Source organism: Nomascus leucogenys, chromosome 18, assembly GCF_006542625.1.
Source record: "Nomascus leucogenys isolate Asia chromosome 18, Asia_NLE_v1, whole genome shotgun sequence".
Taxonomy (NCBI): Eukaryota; Metazoa; Chordata; class Mammalia; order Primates; family Hylobatidae; genus Nomascus; species Nomascus leucogenys.
This window is the reverse complement of record NC_044398.1, coordinates 87834702-87854921: the sequence shown is the minus strand read 5'-3', so window position 1 is coordinate 87854921 and position 20220 is coordinate 87834702. Positions and strand designations below refer to the sequence as shown.

The 20220-nt window shown below is 50.7% G+C and overlaps 1 protein-coding gene across 5 annotated transcripts in view; it reads right to left on the bottom strand.

The window, feature by feature from the left end:
* Positions 1-2876: 2876 nt before the first annotated feature.
* The window catches only part of MYH11 (myosin heavy chain 11), a 155982-nt gene continuing 138638 nt past the window's right edge, over positions 2877-20220 (bottom strand). For 2 of the 5 annotated variants that reach the window (XM_030798025.1, XM_030798024.1), the window contains 9 exons: positions 19575-19736; positions 19009-19137; positions 18643-18731; positions 17731-17854; positions 16554-16762; positions 14552-14660; positions 14297-14469; positions 8242-8280; positions 2877-3515 (listed from right to left, as the gene is read on the bottom strand). In XM_030798025.1, coding sequence (XP_030653885.1) covers positions 8250-8280; positions 14297-14469; positions 14552-14660; positions 16554-16762; positions 17731-17854; positions 18643-18731; positions 19009-19137; positions 19575-19736 — 1026 coding nt within the window. In that variant the 3' untranslated portion in view covers positions 2877-3515; positions 8242-8249. Of the gene's footprint in view, positions 3516-8241; positions 8281-14292; positions 14470-14551; positions 14661-16553; positions 16763-17730; positions 17855-18642; positions 18732-19008; positions 19138-19574; positions 19737-20220 lie in introns of those variants that run through there. The other 3 variants (XM_030798022.1, XM_030798023.1, XM_030798026.1) reach the window with 2 other exon arrangements.

Below are 20220 nucleotides of genomic sequence, written 5' to 3'. Positions count from 1 at the left end.
CTACAGGAGTGTGCCACTACACCCACTAATTTTGTATTTTTAGTGAGAAACGGGGTTTCACCATGTTGGCCAGGCTGGTCTTGAACTCCTGGCCTCAAGTGATACTTCACCTCAGCCTCCCAGAGTGCTGGAATTACAGGCGTGAGCCACCGTGCCTGGCCCCTGATTGGTCTTGACAGGTGTTTTTAATGTCCCAAGTCTCCTTAAATGTGGGATGGAGCTTCTCTCAGAGGCTCTTCCCCCAGCCCCCAACCGGCTGGAATTGTCTTCCAGAACAAAATCTCCCAGTGCTTTGTAGTGTACTGAAATCATGTCTAAGAACAGAGAACAGAACGGTCACGTGCCTTTTTAAAAACTGTGGAATAGGCTGGGTGCGGTAGCTCAGGCCTGTAATCCTAAGACTTTGGGAGGCCGAGGCGGGTGGATTACCTGAGGTCAGGAGTTCAAGACCAGCCTGGCAAACATGGTGAAACCCCATCTCTACTAAAAATACAAAAAATTAGCTGGGTGCAGTGGTGCATGCCTGTAATTCTAGCTACTCCAGATGTTGAGGCAGGAGAATTGCTTGAACCCGGGAGGCAGAGGTTGCAGTGAGCCAGGATTGCGCTACTGTACTCCAGCCTGGGCAACAGAGCGAGACTCTGTCTCCAAAAAAAAAAAAAAAAAAAAAGTGTCATAAACCTCTGAGACTGTAGCCTGCTTCTCAGCTTCTCATTGAGATTTCTAGAGGTGTGTTCGAGTTTTCACAGTAATTTTCCAGACCAACCAGCATCAGTGGGAAATCTGTCCTGTTTTGGCAAACTGCGATCATTCATTTTCCTGAGTCCCCTGGTGGGGTTGGGGGAATTCTGCCTCAGGACCCTGAGGGGTCTTTGGGGCAGGATGGCCTTGGTAATGCAGCCACTAAGAACAGGACTTCAAAGGCATGATGAAGTAACCAGGGTGATCATCAAGTAAGATTAAAGCACAAGATCATTGTAGGAGGCTTCCTTGTCAAAGACGTGAACACGGGATTTCCAACACACCACGGCGTGTCCACTCATCACTGCGTGTTAGGAACTGCTGTCTCTTTGGGACGCAAGTTAAAAGAACACACTAATTTCTGGAGTGTGCCTGCAGCTTCACGGCCTTCATTTTGTTACTAAGTTATTTTCTGGAAGAACAGCAAAAATTTCAGGTTGAAAACAGAACTTTCCAAGTGCTACTGAAATTCCGCAGAGAATTAAGCTGCGATGGTGGGTTTCTTACCCTAGAAACATCCTAACCTGTATCCACAAAAGATGTCCTTTTATTTTTTTAAAAGATCAATAAAATCAAGAGAAACGAATGTTGAACTTGTTTGGGCTGCTGGTCAAAGAGGCTTTGTATGTTTGTACTTTAATGTTTTCCCATAGAGTGGTGAAAAACTTTTTTTAACCAAGTTATATAAAATATGAAAAAGTCTTTAAAAAAGTTTCTATTCAAGCCAGGTTTTTAGAAATGTACCCGGGATGTGTTTGTGTGTCATTCAAGGCATATTAGCATCTGGTCACAAGGTGGAGTCCTTCGTTTCCATGTTTCCTGTCTCCCAAATCTGTCTGATCCCATGGAGTTGGTGGTATACGGCATCGTTTGTGTTGAACAGAGCCTTTGCAGGTATGTCTGTCTAAAACACTCAAGCTGAAAGAAAGATAGGGCCTACAGCTTGTTTTTATGGCCCTTACTCTAAGAATGATTTCTTATGTTTTTAAGGGTTGTTTTAAAGAAGGTGAATATTCGGCAAGACCATATGTAGCCTGTAAAGGCTAAAATACTATCTGGCTGGGTGGTGGTGGTGGTGTTACTGTTACCTGGGCTGCAGTGCAGTGGCATGATCATAGCTCACTGCAGCCTCGAACTCCTGGCTCACACGATCCTCCTGCCTTAGCCTTCCAAGAGGTTGGGAGTACAGGTGTGCACTATCCTGCCTGGCTTACTAACAAAAAATAAAAAACACCTTTCTTCTTTTTTTTTTTTTTTTTTTTTTTATAGAGACGGGGGTCTCTTTCGGCCAGGCTGGCCTCCAACTCCTGGCCTCAAGTGATTTTCCCATCTCAGCCTCCCAAAGTGCTGAGATTCCAGGTGTGAGCCACTGTACCCAGCCACCATCTGACCTTTTGTGGAAAGTGTTTGCTGACTCATTGGACAAGACCTTGTGTTTTAACTTAAAAAATCCAGGAAATCCTGTATTTTTCATATGATACTGGTTTTGATGAGTCAAGATGTTCTTCCCAGTCATGTTTGAGGGCAGGGGGCAGTGGCCCTTGGACCACACATCACCTTGTCTCCCCTGCCTTCCCTACTGAGCAGCCCAATAACCCCCTTAGACAGTCTCGCTTTGCATCTCTGCTCTGCTCTTTTGCTGGCTGTGGGGTCGTAGGCAATTGATTTCGCCTCTCTAGCCCTCAGTTTCTCCATTCATGAAATTAACCCTGACTTCAGAGAATCTTTGGGACGATGAAGCAAAACCCAGCTTTCCCCAACTTCTTTTCCTCTACAGAAAACAGCTCAACAGAAAAGCCAACGACATTGTGATTTATAACCATTTATTAGTGAAAGTGTTTTTAAGCACAGTCAGGGTGTAAACAGTGCAGCACTCCTGCTCCCCTCCGTGGGAGCAGCGTCTCCTTTTCAATTCATGTGACTACAGAAGGCACTTGGTGAACTGTGCGTGTCTGAGGTGTGGAAACCAGGAGAGTGGGGAAAGAATTCTCAAAGGCCTGATATGAGAAGTTGGAAAGGTTCGTAGATTAGGGAATGAATTGGGAGGGGGGGCCGGTGGCACCCATTTCGGTGACTTTCTCCCCATTTCATGTAAACAGAATTGCCAGGGACCGGTTACTGTGGATATGTTTTTCTAAAAACTCAAATGTCTGCACAATCCATTGATAGAACTGGAGGATGTGTCTGTGTTTCCTGTTGGGTTTTTCTCGTCTCTTATATCATACAAACTTCAATTTATACCTTGAATACAGGGGTAGTGGGGGTGGTGGTGGTTGAGACAGGGTCTCTGTTGCCCAGGCTGGAGTGCAATGATGCAATTATAGCTCACTGCAGCCTCGAACTCCTGGGCTGGAGCAATCCTCCTGGCTCAGCCTCCCTAGTAGCTGGGACCATAGGCATGTACCACCATGCCCAGCTTATTTTTAAATTCTTGTATAGATGAGGTTTTACTACGTTGCCCAGGCTGGAGGGTGGTGGTTTTTATATTCCTTGTGTGAGGGGTGTCTGTGATGTTTGGAATTTGAGAATGGATTTAGACAATGCTAAGTAACAGTCTGCTGGGTTTTGCTTTGTTCTGGGTTTGTATTTTTTTTGTTGTTGTTTTTGGTTTTTCTTGCCGTGGTGCAAAACTCTAGATTGCTTATTCACTGGCCTTGGTTCCATTGAAGTCTGCATCTCGAGTGTCCGTTTCCTCCTCGGAACCATCTGCATTTTCAATAACTCTGCGTCCTCCAGACCTTCTAGAAGGAACGAAAGAGGTCTCGTTTCCTCGCCTGTGGGTTGTAAGAAAACACATTTCTTTAGCAAAGAAATCTTCATGGTTGGGATAGATTTTTTATAAATCTGTTTTAAACTTGTAGCTATAGTCCTATTGCAATATAAGTCTATTTTTTTATGGCAGAAAACACACACACGGCACAAATAAGATGCAGATGTTCAAGTTGAAGTCAACAAATCCTGGCCAGTCTTAAAGCATAAGTGATTGAATTTAATCAGCTGAAATTGGTTGTGAGGAGTAGAGAAGGTTTTTCAAAGCAAGACGATCTGCTTTTAAATATGTCAGGCTTGGTCATTTGAGAATCCACAGGATTCTGGTCTGCTGTGGTCTTTGATTTAGAATAGGAAAAAAAAAAACCAAAAAGCAAGTAGGGGATTTTGTCTTCTGACTTTATTCATAGCCCATGGGGCAGAGATGAAGAGGGAACATACTGTTTTTCTTCTGTATCTCCTCACCCCCATTCGCCTTAGAGGTGAGTTTTCAAGGTTTGAATTGGAAGAAGGTGAAATGGACAAAGGCAGCCTTGAGAGGGGAGGTGGTGAGGAACACAGAGGGGCTCCCTGGTTAAAAGGCGAGACAGCACCCTCTGCTGGTGTGGATGTTCATGGACTGAGTTTTCCCCACTGCAAGGACTGCTGCATCTGTTTTGCTGACCGTGGAACACACTGCACATGGCATAAAACAGGTGCCCAATGAATATTAGAAAAGGAAATTATACGTGTTAATCCAAGGTGGATTATTTTATTAAATTGAGATGAGGTCTTAATATTGTTGCCCAGGCTGGTCTTGAACTTCTGAGCTCAAGCAATGCTCCTCCCTTGGCCTCCCAAAGTGCTGACATTATAGGCGTGGGCCACCATACCTGGCCTCCAAGGTGGATTAAAAAAAAAATTTTTTTTAAAGACAAGAGTCTCTGTCACCCAGGCTGGAGTGCAGTGGCATGATCTTGGCTCACTGCAACCTCTGCCTTCTGAGTTCCAGCAATCCTTGAGCCTCAGCCTTGAGTAGCTGGGACTACATGCATGTGCACACTGCCACGCCTGGCTAATTTTTGTATTTTTAGCAGAGATGGGATTTTGCCATGTGACCCGGGCTGGTCTTGAACTCCTGGCCTCAAACGATCCACCTGTCTTAGCCTCTCAAAGTGTTGGGATTACAGGTGTGTGCCAGTACACCTGACCTCCGAGGTAGATTTTAGCTCCAGCCAGTAGGATACGCCTCTCTGTCCTTACTGCTCCCATCTCCTCTCTGCCCTGGTTCTCTTGAGTTTATCACCTCGACTTCACAGGAAGGGCTGGTCACGTGAGGGGACACTTTGGGTAGGAGGAAGAGAGTGGGCAGAAGAAGGAAAAATCAGATCCGCCTGCTGCCGACCTTCACTGTTAGGAAGAAGCACTTAACTCTTTTCAGCGACTGCAACAAATAATCATGTTGGGTTCTGGCCATCTGGCCCTGTTTGACCTGAATCAGATGACAGGTCTTATTTTAGGACATCAAAGAAGAAAGCAGACTTTGGCTCCCCATGCAAGGGTTGGACAAGAAGCCACAAGGATGAACACAACTTAGTGACCAATTCTTTAGTCAAAAGAAACAACTCGGCTGGGCGCAGTGGCTCACACCTGTAATCCCAGCACTTTGGGAGGCTGAGGCAGGCGGATCATGAGGTCAGGAGATCGAGACTATCCTGGCTAACATGGTGAAACCCAATCTATACTAAAAATACAAAAAATTAGCTGGGCGTGGTGGCGGGTGCCTGTAGTCCCAGCTGCTTGGGAGGCTGAGGCAGGAGAATGGCTTGAACCTGGGAGGCAGAGCTTGCAGTGAGCCGAGATCATGCCACTGCACTCCAGCCTGGGCGACAGGGCGTGACTCCGTCTCAAAAAAAAAAAAAAAAAAAAAAAAAAAAAACAAGGCCCAGGGATTCATGATCGCTGAGAAGAGGAACTCCCAAATGACCATTTTGTTGACAGAGGATGGGAGAGACCCCCGCTGGGAAAGCCCACCTGGCTGTAAAGGATGGGGCTTCCCACAGTGCAGCGATCAGGAATAAATACTTACAGCTGCAGCCACTCCAAAGTAAACACTCCTAGCCCAGCTTCACAAAGAAGCTTCTGGACTTGGCGGCCCTACTAGAGAACTCGCCATCCTTCTCTCTCTAGACGTGACCCTTAAGTCTTTTTCTTTTTTAGCACTGTTTTCCAAGCACTTGACTCAGAAGGATCCCCAAATTCAGCACAGAGGAGCAGCAGTTTGACCTTTCCCTGTATGCTCCCCACACAGCTCTCTTCCTCACAATTTTAACTCCAGGTTCAACACCTGATGGGCTGGCCAGGTGCGGCGGCTCATGCCTGTAATCCCAGCACTTCGGGAGGCCGAGGCGGGCGGATCACTTGTGAGGTCAGTTGTTCGAGACCATCCTGGCCAACGTGGTGAAACCCCATCTCTACTAAAAATACAAAATTAGCCGGGCGTGGTGGCGGGCGCCTGGAATCCCAGTTAGGAAGCTGAGGCAGAAGAATTGCTTGAACCCAGGAGGCAAAGGCTGCAGTGAGCTGACATTGTGCCACTGCACTGCAGCCTGGGAGACAGCAAGACTGTCTCCAAAAAAAAAAAAAAAAAAAACCTGATGAGCTGGGAAGTAGTCCCTAACCTCCACATCAGTGCTGTAGGCACTCTCTTTTTGGCTCTTGGAAGAGTCTATTTGCTAACTGGAAAAGCTTAATGGACAAATTTGCTCCCTTGACCTAAGAAATACATTGTGCCCTGGACCATTGGAAGCTCCTTGCTTGGCTGTCAGCCTGCAAGATACTGTTTTGGCTGAAGTGCTTTTCTCGGAACTGGTTTCAAATCCTAGACCAAGGTTGACACCAACTATACCTGTTACAGGAACTAAGGGACCCCTCTAAAGGTTTTCTTAAAGGGTCTGATCCTGGAGAATCTGGAATTTTTTTTTTGAAATGGAGTCTTGCTGTGTTGCCCAGGCTGGAGTGCAGTGGCGTGATCTTGGCTCACTGTAGCCTCTGCCTCCCAGGTTCAAGCAATTCTCCTGCCTCAGCCCTCCAAGTAACTGGGGCTACGGACATGTGCCACCACTCCTGGCTAATTTTTGTATTTTTAGGAGAGACGGGGTTTTACCTTGTTGGCCAGGCTGGTCCTGACCTCAAGTTATCTGCCCGCCTCGGCCTCCCAAAGTGCTGGGATTATAGGCATGACCCACTGCGCCTGGCCTAGCATTTGGATTCTATTCGTAGACTCAGCTTATCCAAGGCCTCGGGAATCATCTTGAGTGTAAGCACCTGCTAGTTTGCAAGGACTCAGTTTCCCACTGACCGGTGGATCCTGCACTTCAGCCAACCCTGGAATTTGGCTTATCCTATGATCCCAATCAGCTGGTAGGAGAGCTGCTTGAAGTGTCCCAGAAACTCATCTGCTCCCCCACAAAACTGGCTCTTAACAAGACCTCACCCTGGGCTTTAAGTATTTCGGTAGTGACAGCAAAGCTGATATTCTCCAAAAATGAAGATGGACACAAATGAGGGTTGGTTTGGCCTCTCCGTGAGGTGAAGTCAGATCCACATGGCCTAACTTCACCTGTGAAAAGTTGTTCATCATGCCTGTAATCCCAGCATTTGGGGAGACCAAGGCACGCGGATCACCTGAAGTCAGGAGTTTGAGACCAGCCTGGCCAACATGGTGATATCCTGTCTCTAATAAAAATACAAAAATTAGCTGAGCGAGGTGGCGGGAGCCTGTAATCCCAGCTACTCAGAAGGCTGAGGTAGGAGAATCGCTTGAACCTGGGAGGTGGAGGTTGCAGTGAGCCAAGATTGTGCCATTGCACTCCAGCCTGGGAGACAGAGGGAGACCCGTCTCAAAAAAAAAAAAAAAAAAAAAAGGCAAAATCCCAGAGAAGCAGAGACCTCTTCGTGCTTTCTTGGGAAGGACGCTGTGTGCATGCTTGAGTCTTGGGTATCCATTCCACAGTTCCTGAGCATGTACATGCCCTTGAAGCCTCCAGAAAAGGCTCTGCCAAGACTGCTTGGCTTTGCGGTGGTCAGCTTCCACCCTGTGTGCTGAAAATGCAGTTTGTAGCTAGACATCACTCAAGCCACGTGCAGCCCCCGGCATTTGTCAGACATCGCAGTGAGCTCATTTCCTTCGCAGACAAGCCTGTGAAAGCTGAATCGTGGGAGGACTGATTGCCGCGCCGCAGTTACCGTGAACTTTGTGATTTCTGACTTGTGACCCAGACCAGCCAACTAGAAGCCAAGTACATTCTCCAGGAATGTGCCCAGATAGTGGAACTGTCATATTCACTCAGTGCAGTGTCTTCACGGGACAAGGGAGGACAGCACTGCTGAGTGCCCTAACCATGTAAGAGTGGCTTTTGGCATGAAAGGAAGAAAAATCCAAGACACACACACAGCCTCTGACATCTCGTCAAGATGCAGTGATAAGGGCGCACGCACACTGTTGGGTGTCACGTCACATGTGCTGCCCAGAGGCAGGAGGGACGGTCAAGAGATGAGGTCTATTTGTCATCGTGATCTTGGTTTCAATGAAAGACAGCGTTGCACAAAGATATCCAAGCCTTCAGATTTTGCAGGAATCTCATGGAAATGTGCAAGGGCTTAAAAATCAGGGTGGGCAGAGGGGCGCACTGGGCAGAAAGGAAATGGATACTGAGACAACACACAGCTGCGAAGCTGAAGGCATGATACCTGATGCATCACTGCGAAGTTTCCTGTGGGGGGGGCCCTCTGAAACAGAGAATCCCCGGAGGTTACCATCAGCAAACAAGGAGGAGCCTGGTTAAGTATATTCTTCATTGTTAAACACATTTGCTTCTATTTAATAATTAAAGGCACTCTTTGAGACGGAGTCTCACTCTGTCACCCAGGCTGGAGTGCAGGGGTGCGATCTTGGCTCACTGCAACCTCTACGTCCCAGATTCAAGCGATCCCCTTGCCTCAGCCTCCCGGGTAGCTGGGATTACAGGCGTGCCCCACATGCTTGGCTAATTTTTGTATTTTTAGGATAGATTGGGTTGCACTATGTTGGCCAGGCTTGTCTCGAACTCCTGATGTCAAGTGATCCTCCTGCCTTGGCCTCCCAAAGTGCTGGGATTTGGGATTACAGGCATGAACCACTGCACCTGGCATTAAAGGCACCCTTAAGTCAACCTTGCAGTGAATGATTTGACGCCAAGAGCCCTTGGTGAGGCTGGTACATGAAAGGATAAGCAGTTTTTTGATACTCTGTCACCCAGGATGGAGTGCAGTGGCATGATCTATCTCTGCTCACTGCAACCTCTGCCTCCCGGGTTCAAGCGATTCTCCTGTCTCGGCCTCCCGAGTAGCTGGGATTACAGGCATGCACCACCGTGGCCGGCTCATTTTTGTATTTTTAGTAGAGACAGAGTTTTACCATGTTGGCCATGCTGGTCTCGAACTCCTGACCTCAAGTGATCCATCCACCCACCTTGGCCTCCCAAAGAGCTGGGATTACAGGTGTGAGCCACTGCACCCGGCCCAGTTTTTTAAATGGAAAGGAAAATGTCTGTCCTTTAGATCTACTTTTAAGAACCCCCTGTAAATCCCATGATTGCATACCGGTTCAGGGAAGTAAAAGCATTTGAGCAAGCTGGTTTGAAAAATCAGTGTCTGAACAGAAGTCATGAAGTCCCAGGCAAGGAACCTGCAGCCGCCTCTCCCTCGATTTATGATTAGTTGCTTTTCATTAGCTTTCGGGCCTCTAGCAAGAGAGGAGAGGGGGAGGCCTTGTGCAGCTCTTGTCGGAGGTAACTGGCAGTGTAGCAAGTGGTAGATAAGTGGGACTGGCTTTAGAGAGGGATTGTGTTGAGAGGTGTCTGGCTGATAAAACTTGGTGAAACTTGCACTGCAGTTCCTTCTTGGCTGAGGAGCCAGGCATGCTTACCAACCTCCCTCAGGGCTCTAGTGCCCGATTTTATGTTTTTGTGCACCTAAAAGATGCAGAAGGCAGGACAGACCTTCCACCTGCATTATGTGTGTATTCGTGTTGGAACTGGCAAAAATGGTCTTTTTGTTCCACTCTGTCCTTGGCTGCCCAAGAAGTCTCAAGTGTCTGGGGCAGAACCCACAGGAGATGTCCAGTGTGTGCTAAAGAATCACTGGGCCGGCTGGGCGTGGTGGCTCACGCCTATAACCCCAGCACTTTGGGAGACCGAGGCGGGTGGATCATGAGGTCATGAGATCGAGACCATCCCAGCCAATGTGGTGAAACCTTGTCTCTACTAAAAATAGAAAAATTAGCCGGGTGTGGTGGCACGCACCTGTAATCTCAGCTACTTGGGAGGCTGAGGCAGGAGAATTGCTTGAACCCGGGAGGCAGAGGTTGCAGTGAGCCGAGATTGCGCCACTGCACTCCAGCCTGGCAACAGAGCTAGACTCCGTCTAAAAATAAATAAAAAGAAAAAAAATCACTGGGCCTGAGAAAGGGAAGCAGAGACAGTGGGGTAGAGAGTCAGAGCGGCTGTGTCCCCATCACTCAGCCCAGCCACTCAGGAGAGGCAGGGGGACCGGTTGCCAGCAGAGCACATCTGAGGGTTTTTTTTGGAGACAGAGTCTTGCTCTAAAGGCTGGAGTATAGTGTGATCTTGGCTCACTGCAGCCTCCACAGGAGTCTCATGCCTCAGCCTCCCGAGTAGCTGGGATTACAGGCATCTGCCACCACGCCAAGCTGATTTTTGTGTTTTTCGTAGAGATGGGGTTTCACCATGTTGGCCAGGCTGGTCTCAAACTCCTGACCTCAGGTGATCAGCCCACCTCGGCCTCCCAAAGTGCTGGAATTACAGGCGTGAGCCACTGCGCTTTGCCCCTAGGAGTCTTCACAGGGAGAACAGCTCTCCTCCACTGACCCCTCAACCCTGGGAGATGCTTCCAGGCCCCTGCTATACTTTGGGAGCCTGGGCCCGGTTTCTCTCCTATCCATGGGGGACGAACAAGCCCTCCCCATGCAGCAAGTGGGGCTGTTCCCTGAAGGCTTGGTGCCCTGCACCAGCTGCTCTCTTCCCCTTCTCAGAGGGCTTTGGACTTTTCCCTGTCTCACGCAGTGGTCCCCAAACTCTAGAGGTGATTTCAGATGGCTTCCGGGAATGCCATCCGCTAACTGAACTGGACCCTGAGAAAGTCATTTCCTTTCCACCTCTCTTTAAACAGGTCTAATTATGGTGTCAGAGTCTATTTGGTGCTAATGGCTGTTGTCACTCCCTTTTTAACGGAGAAGTAGCCTTCAGGTCTTGGTGATCAAGTTGTGGCCACAACAGCTAGATATTGAACTTGATACTATTTTTATCGTATTAATTTTATTGTAACCAGTTGATAGAGGTGATGCTGGTTTAAAAATGTAGAGGAGGTATATTTACTTGCAATTATATTCTTGCGTGATTAAAACTGTTAAAAGATCAAATCATCCGTATTAAAGGTAGTAAGAGGCTTAGCACATGGCTGTGGTGGTATGAGAATGAAGCGGGGGAAATATCTAGGACCCGAGGGATAAAGATTCACTCTTCCTGGTACTGTCCTAGACATTGGAGATTTTTTTTTTGAGACCGAGTTTTGGTCTGTCGCCCAGGCTGAAGTGCAATGGCGTGATCTCGGCTCACTGTAACCTCTGTCTCCCAGGTTCAAGCGATTCTCCTGCCTCAGCCTCCCGAGTAGCTGGGATTACAGGTGTGCCCCATGACACTCGGCTAATTTTTGTATTTTTAGTAGAGACGGGGTTTCACCATGTTGGTCAGGCTGGCCTTAAACTCCTGACCTCAGGTGATCTGCCTGCGTTGGCCTCCCAAAGTGCTGGGATTAAGGGGTGAGCCACTGCACCCAGCCTGGGCAGGATTCTTTAGGGAAAGTTGACCAGATTCTCTCATAGATGGGATGTGGGGTATACAGGAGACAAAAATGTTAAGAAGGACCACAAGGTTTGTGATCTGAATTGTTGGCAACTTCATCATTTTAGCTGCTGAGCTGGAGAGAGGAGCCAGTTTGGGGGTGAATCAGGGCTTGGGGTGCAGCATGTTTGGTGTAAGCTATTAGATATCCGTGTGGGAACGGGAGGGTGGTCTGAGGTTCTAGGAAGAAGCTTGGGCTTCTCAGAGATGAACTGAGGAGTCATTAGATATAGATGGAATTCTGAAGCGCCAAGATTAGTTGAGACCTCTCACCTAGAGCTGGGGAGAGATGAAAAGAGAACTAAGGCTGTGCAGTGGCCCATGCCTGTAATCCCAGCACTTTGGGAGGCCGAGGCAGGTGGATCACAAGGTCAGGAGTTCAAGACCAGCCTGGGCAACATGGTGCAACCCCGTCTCTACTAAAAATACAAAAATAGGCCAAAAATAGCTTGAACCAGGAGGCAGAGGTTGCAGTGAGCTGAGATAGTGCTACTGCACTCCAGCCTGGGCAACAGAGCAAGATTCTGTCTCAAAAGAGAACTAAGTTGATAACCTGGGCAGTCTGGTGGCAAGCAGGTTTTGAGGGATCAGGAGAGGAAGAGGGACAACCCCACAGGTTGGGGGACAAGCAGGCATGGATGGTGTCGGGGTAGTCCAGGGAAGCAAGTGAATTAGGCCAGAGGCATGATGGGCTGCGTCACGTGCTGCTGCCCTGTCAGGGGACCTCTGGCCACTGGTGTCACCCATGGGAGGCCTCTGGGAGAGTGATGGGTCGGGGTGAGGGGGACCAACAACTCTTCACATACAGTGTTTCACTCTCCAAGTCTCACTCTGTCACCCAGGCCGGACTGCAACCTCTGTCTCCTGGTTTTAAGCCATTCTTGTGCCTCAGCCTCCTGAGTAGCTGGGACTACAGGCATGCACCACCACTCCTGGCTAATTTTTATATTTTTTGGTAGACACAGGGTTTCGGCATTCACAACCAGTTTTGTAGTAAGGGTAGCAAGGTAGACATGGGGCTAAGAGGCTATTCCATTTGCTGATGGAGCAAATGAAAGAGAAAACCTTGCAAAGTAAGGATTTTTGGAGCCATATGCTTGAGTGAACAACAGGGTCGGGTCCAATGGAGGTGTTGGCCTCGGTGGGTGCCAGAGGGTTCAGCACAGAAATGGAAAAAGAAGTGTACAGAGGTGCACGGAGGTAGGGTGATGAGGCAGTGTGAGCTTGTGCACGTGTCGTGATCATTTCTGCTTTTGAGTTAAGTAGGAAGTAAGGTCCCCAGCTGAGAGAATGGGGAGGAGCGATCATAAGTTCAAAGAAAAAGTGAAAAGCAGCAGAGAGTGAGAAGATGAGGGAGGGGTGTGGGAGGGCTCCTGAACAAGGCCTGCTCTGTGGGAAAAGCTGGAGAGTGGGTTTTGGGTTTTCTGAGACAGGGTCTCACTCTGTCATCCAGGGCTACTGCATTGGCTAGATCATGGCTCACTGCAGCCTTGACTTCTGGGGTCCCACCAATCCTCCCACCTCAGCCTCCTGAGTAGCTGGGACTTCAGACATGTGCCATCACACCTGGCTGATTTTTGTTTGCTTGTTTTTTGTAGAGATGGAGTCTTGCTGCTCTTGAACTCCTGAGCTCAAAGCGATTCACCTGCCTTGGCCTCCCAAAGTCCTGGGATTATAGTTGTGAGCCCTGTGCTGGGCCAAGTGTTGAGTTTCATTTGGGTTGTGCTTTCACCAAATGATTGCAGCAATGCAAGAAGGGGAACCGGATGTTGAGGATGTGCGATGGCAGTTACTAGATGGCTGGTTTGGAGCTGGGTCAGAGACTGATGGCATTGATGGAGTGAAGACCCCGTTGGGGACAGAGCCAAAGAAAGGTGGCGCCAGGTAGACAATGCGAAGCCTGAGGGTCAAATAGTGAGGGCTCCTAGGAGCACTGGTTAGCCTGGTAGAAGCAGCAGGATCACCCAGAAGGTCAAGGAACCGAGAGGCTGTGTCACCCACCTGGATGTTGAAATCATGGAGAACTGTGAGGAGTGGTGTGGGAGACAGGAAGCCCGGAGCTAAAACCTTCAGGGAGCCAATTGGGATGGATGGACAGGGTGGTGGAAGCAGCCCTTGGGAGCAGGGGGGACCCCCAAGGTACCAGAGGCATGGGAGAGAAAATAGCCCCCACTCCAGTGACAGCAGGAATTCTCAGCGGGGGGGGGGGGGGGGGGGCGGGGGGCAATTGTACCCTCCCATCTCTAGAGGACTTCTGGCAACATCTAGAGACATTTTTGGTTGTCACATTGCAGGGTGGTGGTGGGGCTTCTGCAGCTGGTGGGTAGAGGCCAGGAATGTAAGCACCAGCTACTTTTCAGGGATCTTTTTCCTTCTGACGGGGAATGTTGGACAGCCCCCATACCCGAGAATAATGCAGCCCAGATGGCAGCAGTGCTGAGGGAGAGAAGGGAGGAGCAGAGCATGTCAGGAAGGAGGTGAAGTGGCAGGGGGCAGTGTTGCAGCTTCAATGGATGCCGTGAAGACTCAGTGATGCAATGAAGGAGGGGCTGGAGGAGACAGTGGGGATAGCCTCTTTCTCTTCCTCACCCAGAGGATGGGATGGGAGATGGTCGATCGTTAAACTAGAAGGTAAGCTGTTACCAGGCAGGGCCCTGGTCTGATCTGGGCCAGCCTCAGTGCCTGGCCCACACTAAACTTAGTGATTAAAGAGGAGCAGGAATAAACCACAGAAGGGAGTGGCGGCTATAGGCACAGGGGGCATTTGCAGGCCGAAGGGAGCCCGAGCCCCCAGCGCTTTTCTCTGGCCTGAGAGATGCGGTCCTACCGGGCCACGGGCTCCTCACCTGAGCTTGCTCTTGAGTGCGTTCACCTCGCGGCCCATGGCCTCATTGCTCTCCGTGGCCTCATCCAGCTCCCGCTGCAGCTTCCTGCGGTTAGCATTGATGCGCTGGGACTCCTCCTCTGCCTCCTCCAGCTGCCTCTTGAGCTGCTTGACCCTGGCATTGCCTTTCTCTGCCTGTCGCAGAGAGTTGGAGGGGTGGTTAGGGGAGGCCGGCTGGGGGCTGGGGGCTCGGGGGAGGCTGGGCGGCAGGGACTACCTGCTCCTTGTACTGCTCGGCCATCTTGCGCTCGTCCTCCACCTGCAGCAAGACTTCCTTCAGCTTCTTGTCTTTCTGCTTCAGTGACTTGGTGGCCGCCTGTTTCTCTCTGCAAACAGCAAGGAAAACAGGTGGTTTCCGAGGAGGGTGGCACCCCTTGCAGCTGGTATGTCACCCGGAGGTGGCATGTTGAGTGCTTCCCTGAGCCGCATATCTGGACTCCTCCCAAGGATCAGTCAGATGGTGGAATAGTATTCAGCCATGAAAAGGAATAAAGTATTAATGCATGGATGAGCCTGGAGTTCTTGCCAAGTGAAAGAAGACATATAGCAGACGACATAGTGTGTGATTCCATTGATATCAATTGTCCAGAATAGATAAATCCATAGAGACAGAAAGTAGATTATGGTTGCCAGGGACTGAAGGGAGTGGCTACAGGGCATGGGGTTTCTATTTTTTTTTTTTTTTTGCAGGGAGGAGACAAGGTCTTGCTCTGTCACCCAGGCTGGAGTGCAGTGGTGCTGCAGTGCCTGCTCTCTACCCTAGTTCATAGTTCACTGCAGCCTTGAACTCCTGGCTCAAGCAATCCTCCCACCTCAGCCTCCCACAAGTAGCTGGGACTATAGGCGTACACCACCATGCCCAGACTTTTTAAAAGTTTTTCATAGAAATGGAGTCTCTGGCCAGGCGTGGTGGCTCACACCTGTAATCCCAGTACTTTGGGAGGCCGAGGTGGGCAGATCACCTGTGGTCAGGAGTTCAAGACCAGCCTGGCCAACATGGTGAAACCCCATCTCTACTAAAAAATACAGTTATTAGCTGGGTCTGGTGGTATGCACCTGTAGTCGCAGCTACTTGGGAGGCTGAGATGGGAGAATTGCTTGAACCCAGGAGGCGGAGGTTGCAGTGAGCCAAGATCGCACCACTGCACTCCAGCCTGTGAAACAGAGTGAGACTATGTCTCAAAAAAAAAAAAAAAAAAGTCTTGCTATGCTGCCCAGACTGGTCTCGAACTCCTGGACTCAGCTGCTGCTCCCACCTACCTCAGCCTCCCAAAGTGCTGGGATTATGGGCATGAGCTACCACATCTAGCCTGGGGTTTCTTTTTGAGCTGATGAAAATGTTCTCAAAATGACTGTGGTGATCATTTTACATGTTTGTGAATATATGAATAGCCCTTGAATTGTACACTTTAAATGGGTGCATTGCAGGGCGTGTGAATTACTGAAAAAGCTGCTAGAAGAGAAGAGAATGGGTGAGAATCCTTAGAATCCAATGGTAAGAAATGTGCTGTGATCATATGCCTCATTTGACCCATAATTAAGGCGGCTTCCAGTGTGTCCACTGAATGGGTTGCCGGTTGGACTTTTGTTTTGGGGGGTTTTTTTGATGTGTGTATGTGTGTGGCAGGGTCCCACTCTGTCACCCAGGCTGCAGTGCAGTGGCACGATCTCGGCTCACTGCAACCTCCACGTGTCACGTTCGAGTGATTCTCCTGCCTCAGCCTCCTGAGTAGCTGGGATTATAGACATGTGCCACCACACCCGGCTAATTTTTGGTATAGACAGGGTTTCACCATGTTGGCCAGGCTGGTCTCAAACTCCTGACCTTAAGCGATCCACCTGCCTCAGACTTCCAAATTGCTGGGATTACAGGCCTGAGCCACCATGTCCAGCCTGGTTGGATTTTTGGTCTGTCAGCACACTATCCCCGCAGAGGCTGGAAAAGCCACATGTACTGCTGGGAAGGCTGGTTAATGTCAGGAGGACCATGGAGATGCTAACAGCAGCTCCCATTTTAGGTGTTTGCTCTAGCCCAGGCACCAGCAAGACACTTTGCTGTGTTTACATTCAGTTCTCACGACACACATGCACTATGGGCATCACAGAACTTGCTTCTTACAAGCCAGAACTGATGCTGGAAGAGGTTCCCTGACTTCACTATGACCCCTGCTGTCCATCACCCCCCTGCAAACTGGGTTTGGAACTCCAGACCCACATACCTGGCCTCCTGCTCGACCTGCTCCTCCAGCTGTGCAATCTTGGCCTCCAGCGCCGCGATGGTGGACTTGAACTTGGACTTGACGGCCCCCTCCATCTCCTGGAGCTTGCTCCTGAGCTCCTTGTTCTGCCGCTCGAGCTGCTGCCGGGCACTCTCATTCTTCTGGGCCGTGCTGCGCTCCGTGGCCAGCTCGTTGCTGAGCTGCTCAGCCTGGGGAGGAGAGTGAAGGCTGTGAGGTGGACTCAGGGAAGCCAGGACCATGCACCTCTTCCTGCTGCCTCCAGCCTTGTTTGGCCTCTGCACGAGTCCCTTGATACCAGGTGCCCTGTCCTCCTGTCCTTCATCCTGTAAAACTCCACTCAAGAGCTTCTTCCAGGCCGGGCGTGGTGGCGCACGCCTGTAATCCCAGCACTTTTGGAAGCAGAGGCAGGCAGATGACTTGAGGTCAGGAGTTCGAGACCTGCCTGGCCAACATGGTGAAACCCCATCTCTATTAAAAATACAAAAATTAGCTGGGCAGTGGTGGCATGCGCCTGTAGTCCCAGCTACTTGGGAGGCTGAAGCAGGAGAATCCCTTGAACTTGGGAGGCAGAGGTTGCAGTGAGCCAAGATTGCATCACTGCACTCCAGCCTGGGCAACAGAGTGAGACCCTGTCTCCAAAAAAAGAGGTGCTTCCACAAGTGTCACAGTGCCACCCAGCCTGAGCGAGTGACTTGTCCCTTGCTTTCTCTGTCCTGGAGTCGCCTGGAGAATGATGCCTGTTCACCCTACACCACAAGGGGCTGCAGGTCACAGGATGGTCCCTAGTGCCCACCGGAACTGGTGCTCAGTGACATCACCAAGGGCTCACTGGATAAGGTCAGAGCTTCAGCTGGGGGGAAACACAATGAAAGAGCGTCCCAAGGCCGGGACTCCAGGTATGGCCGTGAGGTACAGGGAGCCAGACACGCCATGGCTGGAAAATGGGACACTGCAGCGTGGAGAGGGGTATTCTGAAGACAGCAGTCTGGGCACTGGTGTAAGGGCCCTTGATCTCTACTCTCAGGCCCCACCACCCTCTTGTCCCTCAATCCAGGGCCTGCACACAGGAAGCCGCCACGCATATGTTGACTGGTGCAGGATCCTGCTGCAGGAGAGACAGTAGGCAGCGAGACTGTGGTGTCCAGGCGGCCCTCACCTGCTGTGTGGCTTTGCGGACCCGGTCGCTCATGGCCTCCATGTTGCCCTGCTCCTCCTCCAGCTCTTCCTCCAGCTGGGCGATCCGGGCCTCCAGGCGGCGCTTCTCGTCCTGGAGTGCGTTCCTGGGGGAAGGGCAGCCATGGTGGGGGCCTCTACCCTCCTCTGGCTTAGAAGATGCCCCCTCCTTGGAGTGATGCCTCAGGGGGATTGCCCTCATCATCTAATGGGGGAAACTGAGGCTTGGAGAAGATTAGAAGACTCATCTGTAGTTACACAGCTAGGAAGTGGACGGCTGGGACTCGGCCCGGGTCCGTGTCAGCGAAGCTGGGATTGGGATGAGGACCAGCACACTCCTCCCTGACTCTTCTTGGCCTCCCCTTCCACCCACCCAGCTACTTATTGGGAATGAATGAAAGCAGCCACACCCCCAAACAGAGGCATGAAAGCGCTGAGGGAAAACCTAACCACCATGGGTCTGTCCCCAGTCTCAGAGGACGCTTTGTCAGCAGCAGCTGACAAATGAAATGGGGGTCCAGGGCCAGGCATGGTGGCTCACACCTGTAATCACAGCACTTTGGGAGGCCAAGGTAGGAGGATCACCTAAGGTCAGGAGTTCAAGACTAGCCTGGCCAACACGGTGAAACCCCACCTCTACTAACAATATAAAAGTTAGCCAGGCACGGTGGTGCACACCTGTAGTCTCAGCTACTCGGAAGGCTGAGGCAGGAGAATTGCTTAAATCCGGAAGGTGGAGGTTGCAGTGAGCCAAGGCTGTGCTACTGCCCTCCAGCCTGGGTGACAGAATGAAACTCTGTCTTGAAAAAATTTAAAAAATAAAATGGGGGTCGAGGATGCTGCCTCTCCCCCTATCCTCTGCTTCAGAGCCCTTTTCCTCCATTCAGTTTCCTACCTTCCCGACAGGCTACTGGCCAGCTCCTCTGCCAGTTCCTCCTTCTCGAGGTCCGCCTGTTTGCGAGCCCTCTCAGCTGCGGCGAGGTCCTAGGTGGGAGGTAGGAAGCCTGTTGTCTGCCAGGGAGAGGTCAAGCCCCACCGAGAGTCCACCCTGCCTCCTCAGCCACCCTCGAAAGTACATGTTCTTCCTCTGAGGTCAGTGGAGGCCTCATGAATACATAGAGGAGGGGGAGCATGTGTCTTTCTAGACAGGTGGACCCCACAGCAGGACGAAATGAAATCTGGGAAGGCACTGACTGGAGCTGCCAAGGGGTGCTACCATGGCACCCGCATCTGAGGCTCTCCTAGCAAGGCAGGGCTTTACCTCTTGGAGCTGCATGAGGTCTGCTTCCAAGCTCTTGGCTTTCTTCTCATTCTCTTTGGCTGTGGCAAAGATCTCATCTCTGGAGGCACGGGCATCTTCCAGCTCTCTTTGAAAGTCCTTCATCTGAGCCTGCATGAGTCAACAGGAAGGACAAGCTCAGATGTCTTTACTCCCCCAAGTTCTGCTGCCCAATTCGGCTTTGCACACCCACCCCTTGGATTTTCTGCAGTTGACCACAAAGAAGTTCCCATTGCACGAGCATGGCCCTCGGTTCCAGGTGGCTGGTGGCGGGCTGGGAGCACCATTCTGGGTGGGCTCCACAGACCTGCCTGAGAAGCCGAGCCCCTGATGTGATCTGAGGGCAGTGGCCAAATATCTAATAATGCTGCCCTACCCAGGGCAGGAGACAGCCACCAAAACCTGAATGGTGCCAGAAAAACCCCAGCTGAACCCACACCAATGGCAGGTGCGGGCTTGCTTCCTGGAGCCTGCTCTGCTGACTTGGGTGGCCTGAGGGGAACTGTGCCCTCCCTCCACCCATGCCCCAAGCTCCTAGTGTCACCCACCTGCAGTTTGCGTAGCTGCTTGATGGCTTCCTCCCTCCCCTTGATGGCAGAGTCGGCCTGAAGCTCCAGGTCTTTCAGGTCCCCTTCCAGCTTCTTCTTCGCTGCAGCCGCCAGGGTACGTTGCTTTCGCTCATCTTCCAGTTCCGTCTCATACTCGTGAAGCTGGGTGAGGAAGAGAGATGTGTGCTGCCCCACTTGCCCCTGGGGAGGTCCTTTAGCCCACGCAGGCAGCACGTCACTGCACCCCTTCCCCAGCACAGCCCCCCTGTGAGGTGGGCATCTCATCCCCAGTCGCAGATGAGAAAACGGAATCTCGCCGGGCATGGGTGGTTCATGCCTGTGATCCCAGCACTTTGGGAGGCCAACAGGAGAATGGATCACTTGAGGCCAGGAGTTCACGACCAGCCTGGCCATGGTGAAACCTCATCTCCACTGAAAAAAAAAAAAAAAATTAGCTGGGTATGGTGGCATGCGCCTGTAATCCAAGCTACTCGGGAGGCTGAGGCAGGAGATGGAGGTTGCAGTGAGCTGAGATTATGCCACTGCACTCCAGCCTGGATGACACAGCGAGACTCTTTTGTTTCAAAAAAAAAAAAAAAAAAAAGAAAACGAAGTTTCCACACTGACCATGAGAGGTGGTGATAGG